This window comes from Podarcis cretensis (genome assembly GCF_951804945.1).
Source record: "Podarcis cretensis genome assembly, chromosome: 5".
Classification (NCBI taxonomy): domain Eukaryota; kingdom Metazoa; phylum Chordata; class Lepidosauria; order Squamata; family Lacertidae; genus Podarcis; species Podarcis cretensis.
The window spans coordinates 100,464,609-100,480,769 of NC_137174.1; the positions used below are offsets into that span (position 1 = coordinate 100,464,609).

At 48.8% G+C, this 16,161-nt stretch overlaps 1 protein-coding gene and 1 long non-coding RNA gene across 2 annotated transcripts in view; both read left to right on the forward strand.

Annotated features, from left to right (window-relative positions):
• The first annotated feature begins 1,259 nt into the window (after positions 1 to 1,259).
• Positions 1,260 to 16,161, forward strand: part of TPRG1 (tumor protein p63 regulated 1) — a 47,095-nt gene continuing 32,193 nt past the window's right edge. The window contains exons 1-3 of the mRNA XM_079978288.1: positions 1,260 to 1,392; positions 12,208 to 12,423; positions 14,260 to 14,351. Of these exons, the coding sequence (XP_079834414.1) occupies positions 12,217 to 12,423; positions 14,260 to 14,351 (299 nt within the window). The 5' untranslated portion in view covers positions 1,260 to 1,392; positions 12,208 to 12,216. The remainder of the gene's footprint in view (positions 1,393 to 12,207; positions 12,424 to 14,259; positions 14,352 to 16,161) is intronic.
• Positions 7,435 to 16,161, forward strand: part of LOC307217271 — a 42,900-nt gene continuing 34,173 nt past the window's right edge. Inside the window, exon 1 of the long non-coding RNA XR_013839511.1 lies at positions 7,435 to 7,950. This is a non-coding gene — a long non-coding RNA (uncharacterized lncRNA). The remainder of the gene's footprint in view (positions 7,951 to 16,161) is intronic.

Below are 16,161 nucleotides of genomic sequence, written 5' to 3' on the forward strand. Positions count from 1 at the left end.
TTTTCTTCAATTCGTTGTATATCATTTCCCATTTTTTAAAAAATTACCTTACAATCCCACCACATATGATAACATGTCCCCTCCTTTTCCTTACACTTCCAACATATATTTGAACTAGTTTTGTACATTTTCTCTAACTGCACTGGTGTCATATACCATCTGTACATCATCTTCATATAATTCTCCTTCAATAGTGAACAATCTGTAAATTTTAAGTCAGTTTTCCATAATTTTTCCCAATCTTCCATCATAATGTTGGACTAAATGACCCTCTGTCATTCTACTGCTGCTTGCCTGGGCAGGTTGCCAACTTCGCCATAGGGAAGACCTGGAGTGCTCTTGTGCCTTGAACCGAAGCCTATTGCTCAGGAATGGGCAGCTGAAGTTTGCTGTGACCTTTACCTTCAAAGGCTGCATGCTGGCTGTTTAGCCGTAATAAAAACAAACCAACCAACCAACCAACCAACAAACAAACAAGCATACCATCAAAGGACTCAGCTACTGGCAATCCTGTTCCTTCCCACTCGGAATGTGCCTGTAGCCTGTGAGCTCTGCTACGACTGACTGTTGCAAACACTCCCATCATTTGCATGCAATTCTCCCTTAAACCTTGGTAAGAACAGCAAATGTTCCAGCTTCCTCGCCGGGCAGCCGGGAGAGGTTTATTCAAAACACCTTCACACACATTTACAAAGTTGTGGGCCAGGCGCACGGGGGGAAGCGCCACACTCTTTTTGCAAGCCATGGGCCAATGTGGCAACAGAAAGGCGCTTTGTGCATGCTCAGAGGTGCTACTTCACACTTTCCAAGTTGAATTTCTGGCAACCAGAGAAATAGGCAGGAGGGATATTTGGGCTGTTTTTCTTTCCATTGTGCATTTTGTGTTTTTATATTGCTTCGTATGTCGTGAACCACCCTGAAATTAATTAATTCAATTTATATTCCGCCCCACACCCACAAATCTCATTACTGTAATTAATTAATAATTGCAAAAGCATATGCTTGCTTAGAAGATTTGCAGAAACCCCATGCAAACACCCCCGTTTTTAACTTCTTCGGCTCAGGGCGTCGCCTTTCTTCCACCCAGAGCTGCACCTTGCAAACCAAACAGGTGCAAACTGACCCGGGGTTCCACCCTCTCCCAACCCAGGTGCCAATAAGGGCTTCTTCCGCACCTGTGTGGCCTCGATAACAAAGGGAGCAGATCCAGCCCTCCTCCCCTGACACCTGCCTACGTGGGAACATCTTGGCCAGCCTCCCTGGCTCCCAGCAAGCCACTCTTTCCACTTCCTTATCAGGCTTCTCTGACCCAGCAGGGCAGTTTGGGCAGGTAACCTGAGCCTTTGTCCCGCTGCAGATCCGTGCAGAGAAGTTGCTGCACACCTGACGCAGGTAAGGGCAGCCGGGGGTCTCTTCTCCTTGCAGTTACTGTATAAAAATATCTCCTTTGGAAAGGTGAAGGTGTTGTGGTGCTGTTAGGAGAAGAGGTGTGTGAATTTGTGTGGGAGAGAGAGAGAGATTGAGAGAGAAAGAAAGATTGCAATTCTATACCACTTTTTTTCCTCCAAGGAGCCGCAGTCGGCGTACATTGTTCTCTTCCTCCCACGACAACCCTGTGAGGTAGGTTAGGCTGAGAATGAGGAGCTGTCCCAAGATTACACCCAATGAGCTTCGTGGCTGAGTGGGAATTCGAACCCTGGTCTCCCACATCTTCGTCTGACACTCTCCTTCTTCTTCTTTGGCGATCCCTCATAGCCAAGTAAGATTGTCTTCCATAAACACGGTTTTAGCAATGAGTCCGTAAGTGACTGTGGAGGCCAATTCTGGATCCACATGTCCTTCCACAGTGGGGACATTGGTTTCTGGGCGGGAGTTAATCATGGTGAGGGTTTGCCAAGCATGCCTTCCTCTTAGCACGTTTCTCCATTGCGTCCTGAGTTCGAGTGTCATAGAATCATAGAATCATAGAATCACAGAGTTGGAAGAGACCACAAGGGCCATCGAGTCCAACCCCCTGCCAAGCAGGAAACACCATCAGAGCACTCCTGACATATGGTTGTCAAGCCTCTGCTTAAAGACCTCCAAAGAAGGAGACTCCACCACACTCCTTGGCAGCAAATTCCACTGTCAAACAGCTCTTACTGTCAGGAAGTTCTTCCTAATGTTTAGGTGGAATCTTCTTTCTTGTAGTTTGGAGCCATTGCTCCGTGTCCGCTTCTCTGGAGCAGCAGAAAACAACCTTTCTCCCTCCTCTATGTGACATCCTTTTATATATTGGAACATGGCTATCATATCACCCCTTAACCTCCTCTTCTCCAGGCTAAACATGCCCAGCTCCCTTAGCCGTTCCTCATAAGGCATCCTATCCAGGCCTTTGACCATTTTGGTTGCCCTCCTCTGGACACGTTCCAGTTTGTCAGTGTCCTTCTTGAACTGTGGTGCCCAGAACTGGACACAGTACTCCAGGTGAGGTCTGACCAGAGCAGAATACAGTGGCACTATTACTTCCCTTGATCTAGATGCTATACTCCTATTGATGCAGCCCAGAATTGCATTGGCTTTTTTAGCTGCCGTGTCACACTGTTGGCTCATGTCAAGTTTGTGGTCAACCAAGACTCCTAGATCCTTTTCACATGTACTGCTCTCAAGCCAGGTGTCACCCATCTTGCATTTGTGCTTCTCATTTTTTTTGCCCAAGTGCAATACTTTACATTTCTCCCTGTTAAAACTCATCTTGTTTGTTTTGGCCCAGTTCTCTAATCTGTCAAGGTCGTTTTGAAGTGTGATCCTGTCCTCTGGGGTGTTAGCCACCCCTCCCAGTTTGGTGTCATCTGCAAATTTGATCAGGATGCCCTTGAGTCCATCATCCAAGTCGTTGATAAAGATGTTGAATAAGACCGGGCCCAAGACAGAACCCTGTGGCACCCCACTAGTCACTCTTCTCCAGGATGAAGAGGAACCATTCTTTGGGGATACGTTTGCATTGGGGGAGAGAAAGGGTTAATAGGTTGACCAATAAGAAAGCCCGGAGGCGGAGCCTACCTGATTTTGAGGCTCAGTCTAGAGGTTTTGAAATTAGTTTGGTTGGTTCTTTTTTTGGGGGGGGGAGATAGAGTCGGAGTGAGTTAGAGACAGGGAGAAGACTGAGAGGGAATAGAGTGACAGTGTTTCAAATATATTTTAAAACTTGTTTGTGTTTGAAATAAACTTTAATATTCATTGCTAACTCTACCTTAAGGTCCACAATGGGACGTGGATGGCGCTGTGGGTTAAACCAAAGAGCCTAGGACTTGCTGATCAGAAGGTTGGTGGTTCGAATCCCCACGACGGGGTGAGCTCCCGTTGCTCGGTCCCTGCTCCTGCCAACCTAGCAGTTCGAAAGCACGTCAAAGTGCAAGTTGATAAATAGGTACCGCTCCGGCGGGAAGGTAAACGGTGTTTCCATGCGCTGCCCCTCCCAGTTTGGTGTCATCTGCAAATTTGATCCGGATGCCCTTGAGTCCATCATCCAAGTCGTTGATGAAGATGTTGAATAAGACCGGGCCCAAGACAGAACCCTGTGGCACCCCACTAGTCACTCTTCTCCAGGATGAAGAGGAACCATTGATGAGCACCCTTTGGGTTCGGTCAGTCAGCCAGTTACAAATCCACTGAGTGGTAGCATAGTCAAGACCGCATTTTACCAGCTTCTTTACAAGAATATCATGGGGCACCTTGTCAAATGCCTTGCTGAAATCAAGGTAGGCTACATCCACTGCACTCCCTTAATCTACCAGGCTTGTAATTCTGTCAAAAAACGAGATCAGGTTAGTCTGACACGACTTATTTTTCAGAAATCCATGCTGACTATTGGTGATCACAGTATTCCTTTCTAGGTGCTCACAGACTGTTTGCTTAATGATCTGCTCCAGAATCTTCCCTGGTATTGATGTCAGACTGACTGGGCGGTAATTATTTGGGTCCTCTCTTTTCCCCTTTTTGAAAAGAGGGACAACATTTGCCCTCCTCCAGTCTGCCGGGACTTCGCCTGTTCTCCAGGAATTCTCAAAGATGACTGCCAGTAGTTCTGAGATCACACCTGCCAGTTCTTTTAATACTCTTGAATGCAGTTCATCTGGCCCTGGAGACTTGAATACATCTAAACTAGCCAAGTATTCTTGTACTATCTCCTTAGTGTCTTCAAAGCCCATGACACCTTTGGTCAAGGCTGTCCTCCAATTGGAGCGCTCGCAGGCCAGTGTTTCCCAGTTGTCGGTGTTTATACTACATTTCTAAAGATTTGCCTTGAGACAGTCTTTAAACCTCTTTTGTTGACCACCAGCATTACGCTTTCCATTTTTAAGTTGGGAATAGAGTAGTTGCTTTGGAAGACTATCATCAGGCATCCGCACAACATGACCAGTCCAGCAAAGTTGATGTTGAAGAATCATTGCTTCAACACTGGTGATCTTTGCTTCTTCCAGTACACTGGCATTAGTTTGCCTGTCTTCCCAAGTGATGTGTAACCACTGCACCACACTTTCTCCGCACTGAGAGACGGTGTGTGTGTGTGTGTGTCTTCAGGGTACTGCAGATTTTGCTCCGAGTCCAAAACAGCTGCTTGCTGAGCAGGCCAGCACACTTGGTTTGGCCTGCTTCACAGGGTGGATGTGAGACTATAGCAGCAATACTTTTTTGGTTGGGGGAGAATCCATACCCAAATATCGTAGAATGCCTTCTCTCTCTCCCCTCCCCAATTATTTATAACTGAAATTATCTCATTTGAGCTTCACAACCAAACTGTCAGGTAGTTTAATCTGAGAGGAAGCAGATTAAGTGATGAAGTTACGTAAAATTTGTCTAGTGAGCTATGTTGCTCCATTAGGAAGAATTCAAAAGTCACAGTGGAGTCACAGCTTTCTTGGGATCAGCAAAAAATATCAGGCAAGCATTGGGGTTCCTTGAGGTTGGATATTAAAGGAAACAATATGGCTTTTTGAGATGGTATGTGGGAGGGAGGGCAAAAAAACCTGAGGATGGTATAAAGATCCAACGCTTGCAGTCAACCTAAACTGGGTCCAGAGAGACTTAGATCGTGCAAAAAAAAAAAAAAATAAAAATAAAAATAAAATTCCAGGTTGGGCCAAGGGCTGTTGGGAGAAAAAGCCAATTGTGCTGTCAACACAAGGATTTCCAACTGGGCAGTGAAAATTTCTTGCTTCTCCTGCATGTGGAGGGCTTGGAGGTAGACCAAGAGCAGATATGGGGCATGGGGGAGTTGTTGCACAAGGCAAGAACTCGAAGATATCTGATAATTCAATGAAATACTTCTTCATGAAGTCGTAGAAGCATAGTTGGAAGGGATCCCAAAGGTCATCCAGCCTAACCCCCTGTCAATGCAGGAATAAGTGCATAGTTAACCTGTGGAACTCCCTCCCACTGGAGGCAGCGATGGCCACCACCCTGGATAGCTTTAAAGGAGGGTTTGACCAATTCAGGCAGGAGGAGAGGGCTGACGATGGCCACGGTTGCAGCGAAGCTTCTGAATGGAAACTGCAGGCAGGGAGAGAGTTGTTCTTGTGTTCGAATCCTGCTTGCAAGTTTCCCACTGAGGCATCTAGCTGGACGTTGTGAGAACAGCATGCTGGACTAGATGGGCCAATGACCCAGCAAATTCTCATTCTGTCCTTACATTTTTCGGATGCAAAATGGCAGAGGGGGAAAAATCCCAGGGTATATCTCAAGCTACAATTCTGGAACTGGTGAGACGGGGATGCAAGCCATGCTATCCAAATTGCCTCCTCTTCTCTTTTGAGCTCTGCTCCCTTCCACCAGCTGGCCGGCCGCTGGCCTCCTGCAGAGCTCAGTCTTGCCAAACTCTGGGACATTGAATATTAGCTAATGGCAGTGAGGCGACTCTCCCTCCCGAGGCAATATTGCTAAGTGTTTCCCCTCCGGGGTCCCAGCCGGTGCCAGGAGAGCCTGCAGGCAGAGGTCACTTTGACTTTGCAGCAAGAGCCCACAAAAGGATGCCAGAGAGACGCTGAGATGCTTTGCAAAGGAAGGGGGGTTGTTGGCTGGAGGTGAAATCCGTGAGGATGCAGAGAATGGCAGGCAGGGTTGGCTGGGGGTCTGATGGGCAGTGATGGAGGGGCGCTGTCTATGGAGGGGTCCAAATAAATGGCATGCAGCCGGCCAGGCTTCATCATGTATCTCATAGAGATTTTGCTCAAGGCCTGGTTTAGCTTGCTCTAAGGAGTGGCCTCAGGCCCAGGATGTGAATCTGCAAAATGGGTATAATGCAGCCAGAAGGGGCCAGAGTTGAGGCTGGGCACCAGAACATGCTTTTGATACCAGGACTCTGCTAGGGGGAGGAAAACAATAGGAAAGGTGACAGTGCCTCTGAGCATGCACGGTGTACCTTGCCAGGTGAGCAGAGAGGGCTCAGTTGAACAGAAGAGGTCCTAGGATGGAAGCTCATTCTGTGATCCTGCCCAGGGATGGGTCATTTACACAATGGAAAATATTTGCTGGGGCTGTTAAATAAATAGATGCATGAATTGCCTTGGGCATGTGTCTTAAGGTGATTTGCAAACATACCATAAAAAGAATCATAGAATCATAGAGTTGGAAGAGACCACAAGGGCCATCGAGTCCAACCCCCTGCCAAGCAGGAAACACCATCAGAGCACTCCTGACATATGGTTGTCAAGCCTCTGCTTAAAGACCTCCAAAGAAGGAGACTCCACCACACTCCTTGGCAGCAAATTCCACTGTCGAACAGCTCTTACTGTCAGGAAGTTCTTCCTAATGTTTAGGTGGAATCTTCTTTCTTGTAGTTTGGATCCATTGCTCCGTGTCCGCTTCTCTGGAGCAGCAGAAAACAACCTTTCTCCCTCCTCTATGTGACATCCTTTTATATATTGGAACATGGCTATCATATCACCCCTTAACCTCCTCTTCTCCAGGCTAAAAATGCCCAGCTCCCTTAGCCATTCCTCATAAGGCATCGTTTCCAGGCCTTTGACCATTTTGGTTGCCCTCCTCTGGACACGTTCCAGTTTGTCAGTGTCCTTCTTGAACTGTGGTGCCCAGAACTGGACACAGTACTCCAGGTGAGGTCTGACCAGAGCAGAATACAGTGGCACTATTACTTCCCTTGATCTAGATGCTATACTCCTATTGATGCAGCCCAGAATTGCATTGGCTTTTTTAACTGCCGCGTCACACTGTTGGCTCATGTCTAGTTTGCGGTCAACCAAGACTCCTAGATCCTTTTCACATGTACTGCTCTCAAGCCAGGTGTCACCCATTTTGTATTTGTGCCTCTCATTTTTTTTTGCCCAAGTGCAATACTTTACATTTCTCCCTGTTAGAACTCATCTTGTTTGTTTTTGCCCAGTTCTCTAATCTGTCAAGGTCGTTTTGAAGTGTGATCCTGTCCTCTGGAAACAGTTTTGAAAACAGTACAGACAACAACAACTAGAGATAGGTGACCAGTTGGAAAAGCTTTTTTGGGGGGAAATGTCTTCAAATTCTTTCTAGAAAGCGCAGATAGAAAAGAAAGTCCCTTTTCATGCAGTGCAGGAGGCAGGGTGGCCATGAACTTAGATTTTTTAAAAAAGATGCTTAGACAAATTCATGGAGGAGGAGGAGGAGGACTGTTGAGAGTGTACTAACTTATGGTCTGTGTGTGTGGTTTGGGAGCTGCACGGTCAGGGGAAAAACAATGCTGTCCAGGATTGTAAAGACTGCGGAGAGAATAACTGGGTGCACTCTTCCCACCTTGGATCAAATCTATGCTTCCAGGTGCCATAAGAAAGCTGCAGAGATAGTGCAGGATAGTGCGCACCCCGGAAATGATCTCTTTCAGCTTCCAGCTTCTGGAAGAAGGTACAGGGTTATAAAGACTAGGACTAGCTGCCTGAGAAACAGTTTCTACCCAAATGCGATTTTTATAAGGTAGACTCTGTGTGAGTATATAGTATTTCAAAATGGGGTATCAGAGTTTTTAGGGGTTAACCAGGCTGGGATAGCTGGGATAGCTGGCTTGTGGGTTTTTGAATGTCTGATGTAGATTTTTTCATTTTCGTTGTTCTGTATGGGACAATGACAATAAAGATGATCGTATTGTATCAAGACCTTTGAAGGCTACTAGCCAGGTTGCTCCTGAATGCCAGCACCTGGAAGACACAGAAGGCGAGAGTTTTGCTCCTGTTCTCAGATCCTGCTTGTGGGTTTCCTAACAGAGGCATCTGGTCAGCCCCTGTGAGAACAGGATGCTAGACTAGATGGGCTACTGGCCTGATCCAGAAAACTCTCCTTATGTCTTTATGGTGCCTGTTGTATCTCAATGTGGACCCTGTTCCCCCAAAGAGGGGAAGCCACACTGAGAGCCTTGCTCCGACTTCCTGTAGAGCAAGTTTCTGATTTTTCCGGGACTTGGAAGAGAAACTGTCCAGCAGAATGCAATGACCTACTGGGTATTTAGGTGGTTTCTCATGTTACCTGGTCCTCAGCCATAAAGTAAAGGTAAAGGGACCCCTGCCCATTAGGTCCAGTCGTGACCGACTCTGGGGTTGCGGTGCTCATCTCGCTTTACTGGCTGAGGGAGCCGGCGTACAGCTTCCAGGTCATGTGGCCAGCATGACTAAGCCACTTCTGGCGAACCAGAGCAGCGCACAGAAATGCCGTTTACCTTCCCGCCGGAGCGGTATCTATTTATCTACTTGCACTTTGACGTGCTTTCGAACTGCTAGGTGGGCAGGATCAGGGACCGAGCAACGGGAGCTCACCCCGTCGCAGGGATTCGAACCACCGACCTTCTGATCGGCAAGTCCTAGGCTCTGTGGTTTAACCCACAGCGCCACCCGCGTCCCGTGTCCTCAGCCATACAGGGCCTTATATCCTAGTACCAATACCTTGGAACCGAACTCACCCACGAAGAGCTTGTCATGATCGTGGACGCCTGAAATGCTAAGTTTGCCTTGGCTCTCCCGAAACAGCAAGGCCTTGTTTACCCAGGAAGGCGATCACTGAGTCAATTCTGAGGTCCACACCCCTGATAGCTATTTCAGGTCAATGTTTGTTAGCAGAAAATGGCCAACCCCACCCATCTCTGGGTGCCTAGCTCTGTTCTCAGGTATGGTCAGTGGCAGAATGGGAGACCTCGTGATTGCATGAAGTCACCTTGCTCTAAGCCAGCCCATTGACCCATCTAGCCCAATACTGTCTGCTCTGGCTGGCAGAAGCTCAGGGTCCCCAGCAGAGAAAGGTCATTCGCAACGTCTGGTACCTGCAAGATTTTTAAGTGGAGATGCTGGGGATTTGAACCTTTGGGATGAAAAGTAAATGGATCTCTGGGAACCAGCCTGGACCGACTGGCTAAACCAGGTGAGGGGAGTCGATGGGTCTCAAACCATCGGAGAATTAGGGACTTCCCCTGCATGCAAAGACAGACTGTGGAGGATTGAGCAGATGGGACCAAGAGCAGGTCCAATGGCCAAGCAGTTGGTTTCTGCATGTTCTGTGGAGGGAAATGAGGGGTAGATGGGGCTCGTCCACCTGGGAAGGGAGCCCATCTAGGAGAAGAAAAACTATGATCCTACACCTCCGCTGCCTTGCGACTACACTCATTCATGAGTGTAGTCTTCAGGAGTCAACCCCAAGGAACAATCCATGCTGAAGTGTAGGTCAGTTCCCATGAGGCAAGACGCAGCGATAACAACAAGAAGCTTCGTTGAACTGCATAACTGGGAAATGGGGCAAAGCAACTCGTACCTACAGGACCGCCTCTCCTGGTATGCCCCACAGAGGACCTTATGGTCTTCAAATAAAAACATCTAGGAGGTCCCGGGCCACAGGGAGGTTAGGCTGGCCTCAACCAGAGCCAGGGCCTTTTCGGCCGTGGCCCCAATCTGGTGGAATGCTCTATCCCAAGAGACTAAGGCCCTGCGGGACTTGACATCTTTCCACAGGGCCTGCAAGACGGAGCTGTTCCACCAGGCCTTTGGCCAGGTCACAGCCTGACCCCCTCCTTTGTCTATCCTCACAGAACTCTAGCCCAATGGTTGCCATTAATCTGATTTTAATTTATTTTATAATGAAATGATTCTAGAATGTTGTATCATTTTAATGTTAGCCGCTCTGACCCCGGCTTCGGCTGGGGAGTGTGGGATATAAATAAAATTATTATTATTATTATTATTATTATTATTATTATTATTATATACATTCCTGTAAGCCTGGGCCACTCCCACTCCCAACGTGATTGGCTGTCTAAACTTCCAAGCTGCGAATCACGACTCAGAGTTGAAGGGCCAATGGCAGAGGCCCAAATCCTGAAATGTTCTGTGACTGGACATCATGTATCGACTCAGAACACAGGAGCTCAGATTGCTTAGTCCAGACTCAAGCTCAGGCAAACGCAGACCACTGGATACATAACACATGCCTGCTTCCTTGCGGAACATCTTCAGGAGAAGAAAGGACTAAGCAGTAGATCCTACACAAATCCCTTGATCTGCTTTCCTTTGGATCACATCAGCCAGGCAGAGAGGGTAGGTCATCTGGGTAGCCCAGGACCTCCACACACACTGCCCAGGATTTCACCCTGGGGAGATCACTTGGGTGCTGCTAATACAACTGTTTGACTTCACCCTTGGAGGAGCACTCCGTTTTTATCTCGAGACAGACAGAGGCCAACAGCCATGGTAGACAATTAAGTGCTTGGCCACGTAAAGAAGGTGGCTGAGATGTATTAGCTGTGGCTTCCTGCCAGCTGCAATGACTCTGTTTGAAAGAGTCCTCTGTTAGAAGGTTTGTCTTCTCCAAATTCAGATTAACGATAAGGAGCCGTCGGAAGGCAGAGCAGGGGAGGGGCCTTGGCCTGAGCACCTGCACAGAAGGCTCAGCAGGTAAACAGCTCACCTGGTGGCAGAGGGGAGCAATGACTTTAGCTTATGCATTGGGTGTCTGCTGTACTTAATCATTTGCTGTTACTTTCTGCGCTGTTTTTTTATATCGCGCCTTGAGACATGCAGATGTAAAGTGTACAAGGGTCAGCAAACCTTTTCGGCAGGGGGCCAGTCCACTGTCCCTCAGACCTTGTGGGGGGCCAGACTATATTTTGAAGGGGGGGGGGGATGAACGAGTTCCTATGCCCCACAAATAACCCAGAAATGCATTTTAAATTAAAGCACGCATTCTGCTCATGTAAAAACACGCTGATTGCTGGACTGTCTGTGGGCCGGATTGAGAAGGCTATTGGCTTGGATCCAAGGCCTTAGTTTGCCTACCCATGGTATAAAGATTTCCAAGAGCTGCAATCCTCCAAAAACATTAAAAATCATTTTTAAAAACCCCAATAAACATCAAAAGGGCACCAGTCCTGAAATATACTCAGAGTTGAGAGTGGATTTCATGCTCTTTATTCAGCTCATAGTGGTGAGGAGGAATGGAAGTTTCCCCAGAACGTCTGCTTTATATACATTATTTACACAATGGGCCCCATGTGATTGGCTAATTCCGGGATTCACCTGTAGGCCAATCAGGTTGCAGATTCACTTCCACCTGGAGCTGGATTGGGTGGCTCCTGTGGACCAATCAGACTGCTGCATTCTGAATCCTATTGTACTAGGACCAATCAGGCTGCTGCATTCTGGATCCTATTGTTCTAGGACCAATCAGACTGCTGCATTCTGGATCCTATTATTCTAGGACCAATCATGCTGCTGCATTCTGAATCCTATTGTTCTAGGACCAATCAGACTGCTGCATTCTGAATCCTATTGTTCTAGGACCAATCAGACTGCTGCATTCTGAATCCTATTGTTCTAGGGCCAATCAGACTGCTGCATTCTGAATAATCCTTTTGTTCTAGGACCAATCAGGCTGCTGCATTTTGGATCCTACTGTTCTAGGACCAATCAGACTGCTGCATTCTGAATCCTATTGTTCTAGGACCAATCAGACTGCTGCATTTTGGATCCTATTCCACTCACTACATAGCAAGCCCATAACATAGCGCAGGATAGTGCGCACCCCGGCAATGATCTTGTTCAGCTTCTGCCTTCTGGAAGAAGGCCCAGGGTTATAAAGACCAGGACTAGCCGCCTGAGAAACAGTTTCTACCTAAATGCGGACCTGAGCTGCATCTGTTAGAGGCGCAGGTGGGCAAAGGGGCAAGCTGCTGTGTTAACCCTTTGGGTGCCTCTGCTTGCTTCGAAGGGGCCCGGAATGTCAGGCGGTGGAAACTACCAAGAGTTCAAAACAGTGGAGATGCAGCAGCAGCAGGATCTGGAAGAGAAGAGCAAGGGAAGTCCCGGAGCTGGAACCGCGCAGGAACTGGATTCAGGAACCTTTCCGCCGTCTGCCCCCAAGACCATGCTCTACCCGCGCCCTCACGCCGACCCCTACGATTCAAGGAAATACTTCGCCACGAGGGTGAGTTGACCCTTTTCCTTTCTGGGAGGGGTTGCGGGTCCTGCAAGAAAAGGCACGGAATGGAATCGCGGAGTGGGAAGGGACCCCGACCCTCATCTATTCCAACCCTGTGCAGTGCAGGAAAGAGCCCTCCGTTTCAGAGATGGGCCTCCTTCCCTCTTACATGGTCTCCTTTTTTTTTTGCAGGGGGGCGGGTGGGGCAGGCGGGTTGCGTGGCGAGTTCCCGCCTCCCCCCTCGGAAATAAAGACACAAGACATCAGAATTTTAGGTTAATGGGTCAAATTAGGCCACAACTTTATTGATTACAGAAATTGAGTGGTATTGGCTTAGGCATTGGTCCTATCAACTAACCGGCTTCAACCCGCTTGCTTGAAGACTGGCAAGGGTTAACCACCAGTAGGGGGAGTCCTGCTGATGCACATCAACTAGGAGCTCCCCCGGGGTCACCGCTCGGGGGCGTGCTGTAGGCCCACACCTCCATAGGCTTAGGACAAGGCCATGCCCCCCAGAATCCTTTACCGGACTACCCTTCAATATGTGGGGCAGGTGATGGCGCTTCCTCCCCTCTTCCATCTACAGAACAATACCAATCAGTGGCGTAGCGTGGGGGGTGCAGGGGGGCCGGCCGCACCGGGCACAACATCTGGGGGTTAGGGTTAGGGGGCGCAAATCCACGGGTTAGGGGGCGCAAATTACTTGCCTTGCCCCGGGTGCTGACAACCCACGCTACGCCACTGATACCAATGCCTAACCGCCAATGCCAAGGAAGTTGTGACGGTTGCTACAAGGTAGGCGAAAAACCAAGTGGCTGGTGCCAATTTGCCAAGTGGAAACATTCCTACCAGGCCCCTCAATGGCGACCAACCAAGGTCCATAGCAAGGTCAGAGAGCCTAACCTAACGGGTGGGAGGGGTGGGAAAACCCGATCAGCTGGAGCGTGGAAAGAGGGAGATCCTTGGCCGTGCCAGCCCTAAATAGGACGGCCACGCCTCCTGGACCAGCCGATTGGCTGGCCGGGGGATGACACGTCCGAGGATTCCCCAAGTATCGCGGGGGCTGTGAGCTGGCCCCCGCATGCATGGGGAGGGGCGTGAAGCCCGCAACCTCACCTCCTCTCCAGCTCGGAAGTGGCTTTAACAATCTACCCATGATCCACTGTGTGTAGAATTTTGAAGCCAGAGCAGAGGCCTGAGATCTTTGCTATGCAGTTAATGCAGGGTTGGAGGGACGCGGGTGGCGCTGTGAGTTAAACCACAGGACCTAGGGCTTGCTGATCAGAAGGTCGGCGGTTCGAATCCCCGCGACGGGGTGAGCTCCCATTGCTTAGTCCCTGCTCCTGCCAACCTAGCAGTTCAAAAACACGTCAAAGTGCAAGTAGATAAATAGGTACCACTCCGGCAGGAAGGTAAACGGCGTTTCTATGTGCTGCTCTGGTTCGCCAGAAGTGGCTTAGTCATGCTGGTCACATGACCCAGAAGCTGTACGCCGGCTCCCTCAGCCAGTAAAGCGAGATGAGTGCCGCAACCCCAGAGTTGGTCCCTTTACCTTTACCTTAAGACAGGAGTGAGGAATATTTTTTCAGCCAGGAAGATAGGAAGCTGCGTTATAGTGAGTCAGCATGGATTATACTGAGCTGTTTTGTTTTGCTTTTTTAACTTGCAATTGTTGTAACCCACCTTGGGACCTGCCCTCAGTTCGAGTTTCTGGTTAATGCTCAGCGCTTCTTCAATGGTTATGACGGTGCACAAAGACCAGGAAATGCCTGCTATTTCCCTGCGCATGATTTCCCTCTGTTCCTTCTTTCCTGTGATCTCCTCTCTCGTTTTGTTCTTCAGCCTGGAGCCTTTGACCAAGCCATGGATGACCTCAGGGCTCATGTGACAGTGAACATGGGGGAAACGGCCCACAGCTTCTGGCTTCTGGCTGAGTAAGTCTCTCTTCCTTATTTATTTATATTTATTCGAAGCATCTTTGTCCTGTTTTTCAGCTGAAAAAGCTTCCAGAGTGGCTTATGTGCAATCAAACCATGACAGTCTCTGCCCGCAAGCTTGCAATCTAAAGCAGGGGTCGGCAAACTACAGTCCGTGGGCCGGATCTGGCCCAATTGCCTTCAGGATCTGGCCTGTGGATCAGTGTGGGGAATGGGGTTCTTTTCTTTCCTCCCCTCTTTTTTTCCCAGCCGCCATTTTTTTCCAGCACTGCCATTTCCCCCCTTCCCTCTCACGCACTGCAGCGGTGCCTCCTCCCTTAATAATAGTAATTATTATTACAGTGGTGCCCCGCAAGACGAACGCCTCGCAAGACGGAAAACCCGCTAGATGAAAGGGTTTTCCGTTTTGGAGGCACTTCGCAAAACGAATTTCCCTATGGGCTTGCTTTGCAAGACGAAAATGTCTTGCGAGTTCCTGCGGGGTTTTTCCCCTTTCCCCCCCTTTTCCTAAGCCGCTAAGCCGCTTATTACCTGATCCGCTGATAAGCCGCTTAACAGCTGATCACTAAAAGCCGCTAAACCGCTAATAGCGCTAAGCCGCTAAGCTGCTAATTGCCGTGCTTCGCAAGACGAAAAAACCGCTATACGAAGAGCCTCACGGAACGGATTAATTTCGTCTTGTGAGGCACCACTGTATTATTATTATTATTATTATTATTATTATTATTATTATTTATTCTTTATTATTATTATTATTATTTGTACCCCACTCATCTGGCTGGGTTTCCCCAGCTACTCTGGGCGGCTTCCAACAAAGATTAAAAATACATTAAAATGTCCTACTCAAAGTGTAAGCAAAGGCGGGCGCCAGTCATGGCCAATCGCCTGCGAAGCTGCGTGAGGCACTGGCCAGTGGGTGGGTGGCGGCTGCGCAGTGGATCAACAAATGAAAAGCTGCGCTGGAGCCCACCTTATGAAGGTATGTGAGTACCGGCAGACCCCGGTACTCTGGCCCCCCACAAGGTCCGAGGGCCAGTGGACTGGCCCCCTGCTCAAAAGGTTTGCTGGGAAGAGGAAGGTAACAGGTAGAAATTGATTAGACAGCCTAATTAGACAGCGCTCTGACATTCCCCCATCCCGGTCCTGCTAACGGGGCAAAGTCTACCTCCTTCTGAATTTGAGCAATTTTATTTGCAAAAAACTTTGCAAAATTGTTACAGGAGATCTTGAGGTGCTCACGAGACTCCAATGGCAAAGGTTATTATGTTAGATACTACCCCCTGAAAGAGTCTCTTGGTACAGTGGTACCTCGGGTTACATACGCTTCAGGTTACGTATGCTTCAGGTTACAGACTCTGCTAACCCACAAATAGTACCTGGGGAACTTTGCTTCAGGATGAGAACAGAAATCATGCTCTGGTGGTGCGGCAGCAGCAGGAAGCCCCATTAGTTAAAGTGGTGCTTCAGGTTAAGAACAGTTTCAGGTTAAGAATGGACCTCCAGAACGAATTAAGTACTTAACCCGAGGTACCACTGTACTGTTTTCTGCAGATGCAATAGAGGCGGTGAAGGTCTTCTTTGCCGTCGCTACCGCCACTTGGTAGGCTCAACGTTGAGCTCTAATCCGTATCCGGTCCAATTCAAAATGAGTTTTCCACCACCGGCGCTCTAGCCATCTCAGCAATCGCTCTCAGCTCCAGGGAAAACCATGGGGCTGTCCGGGCACCATGCAATCGGAGAGGGCGCTTCGGAGCCAGACAGTCGGTAGCCCTGGTTAACTTCGCATTCCAGCGTGCCACCAGGGAAT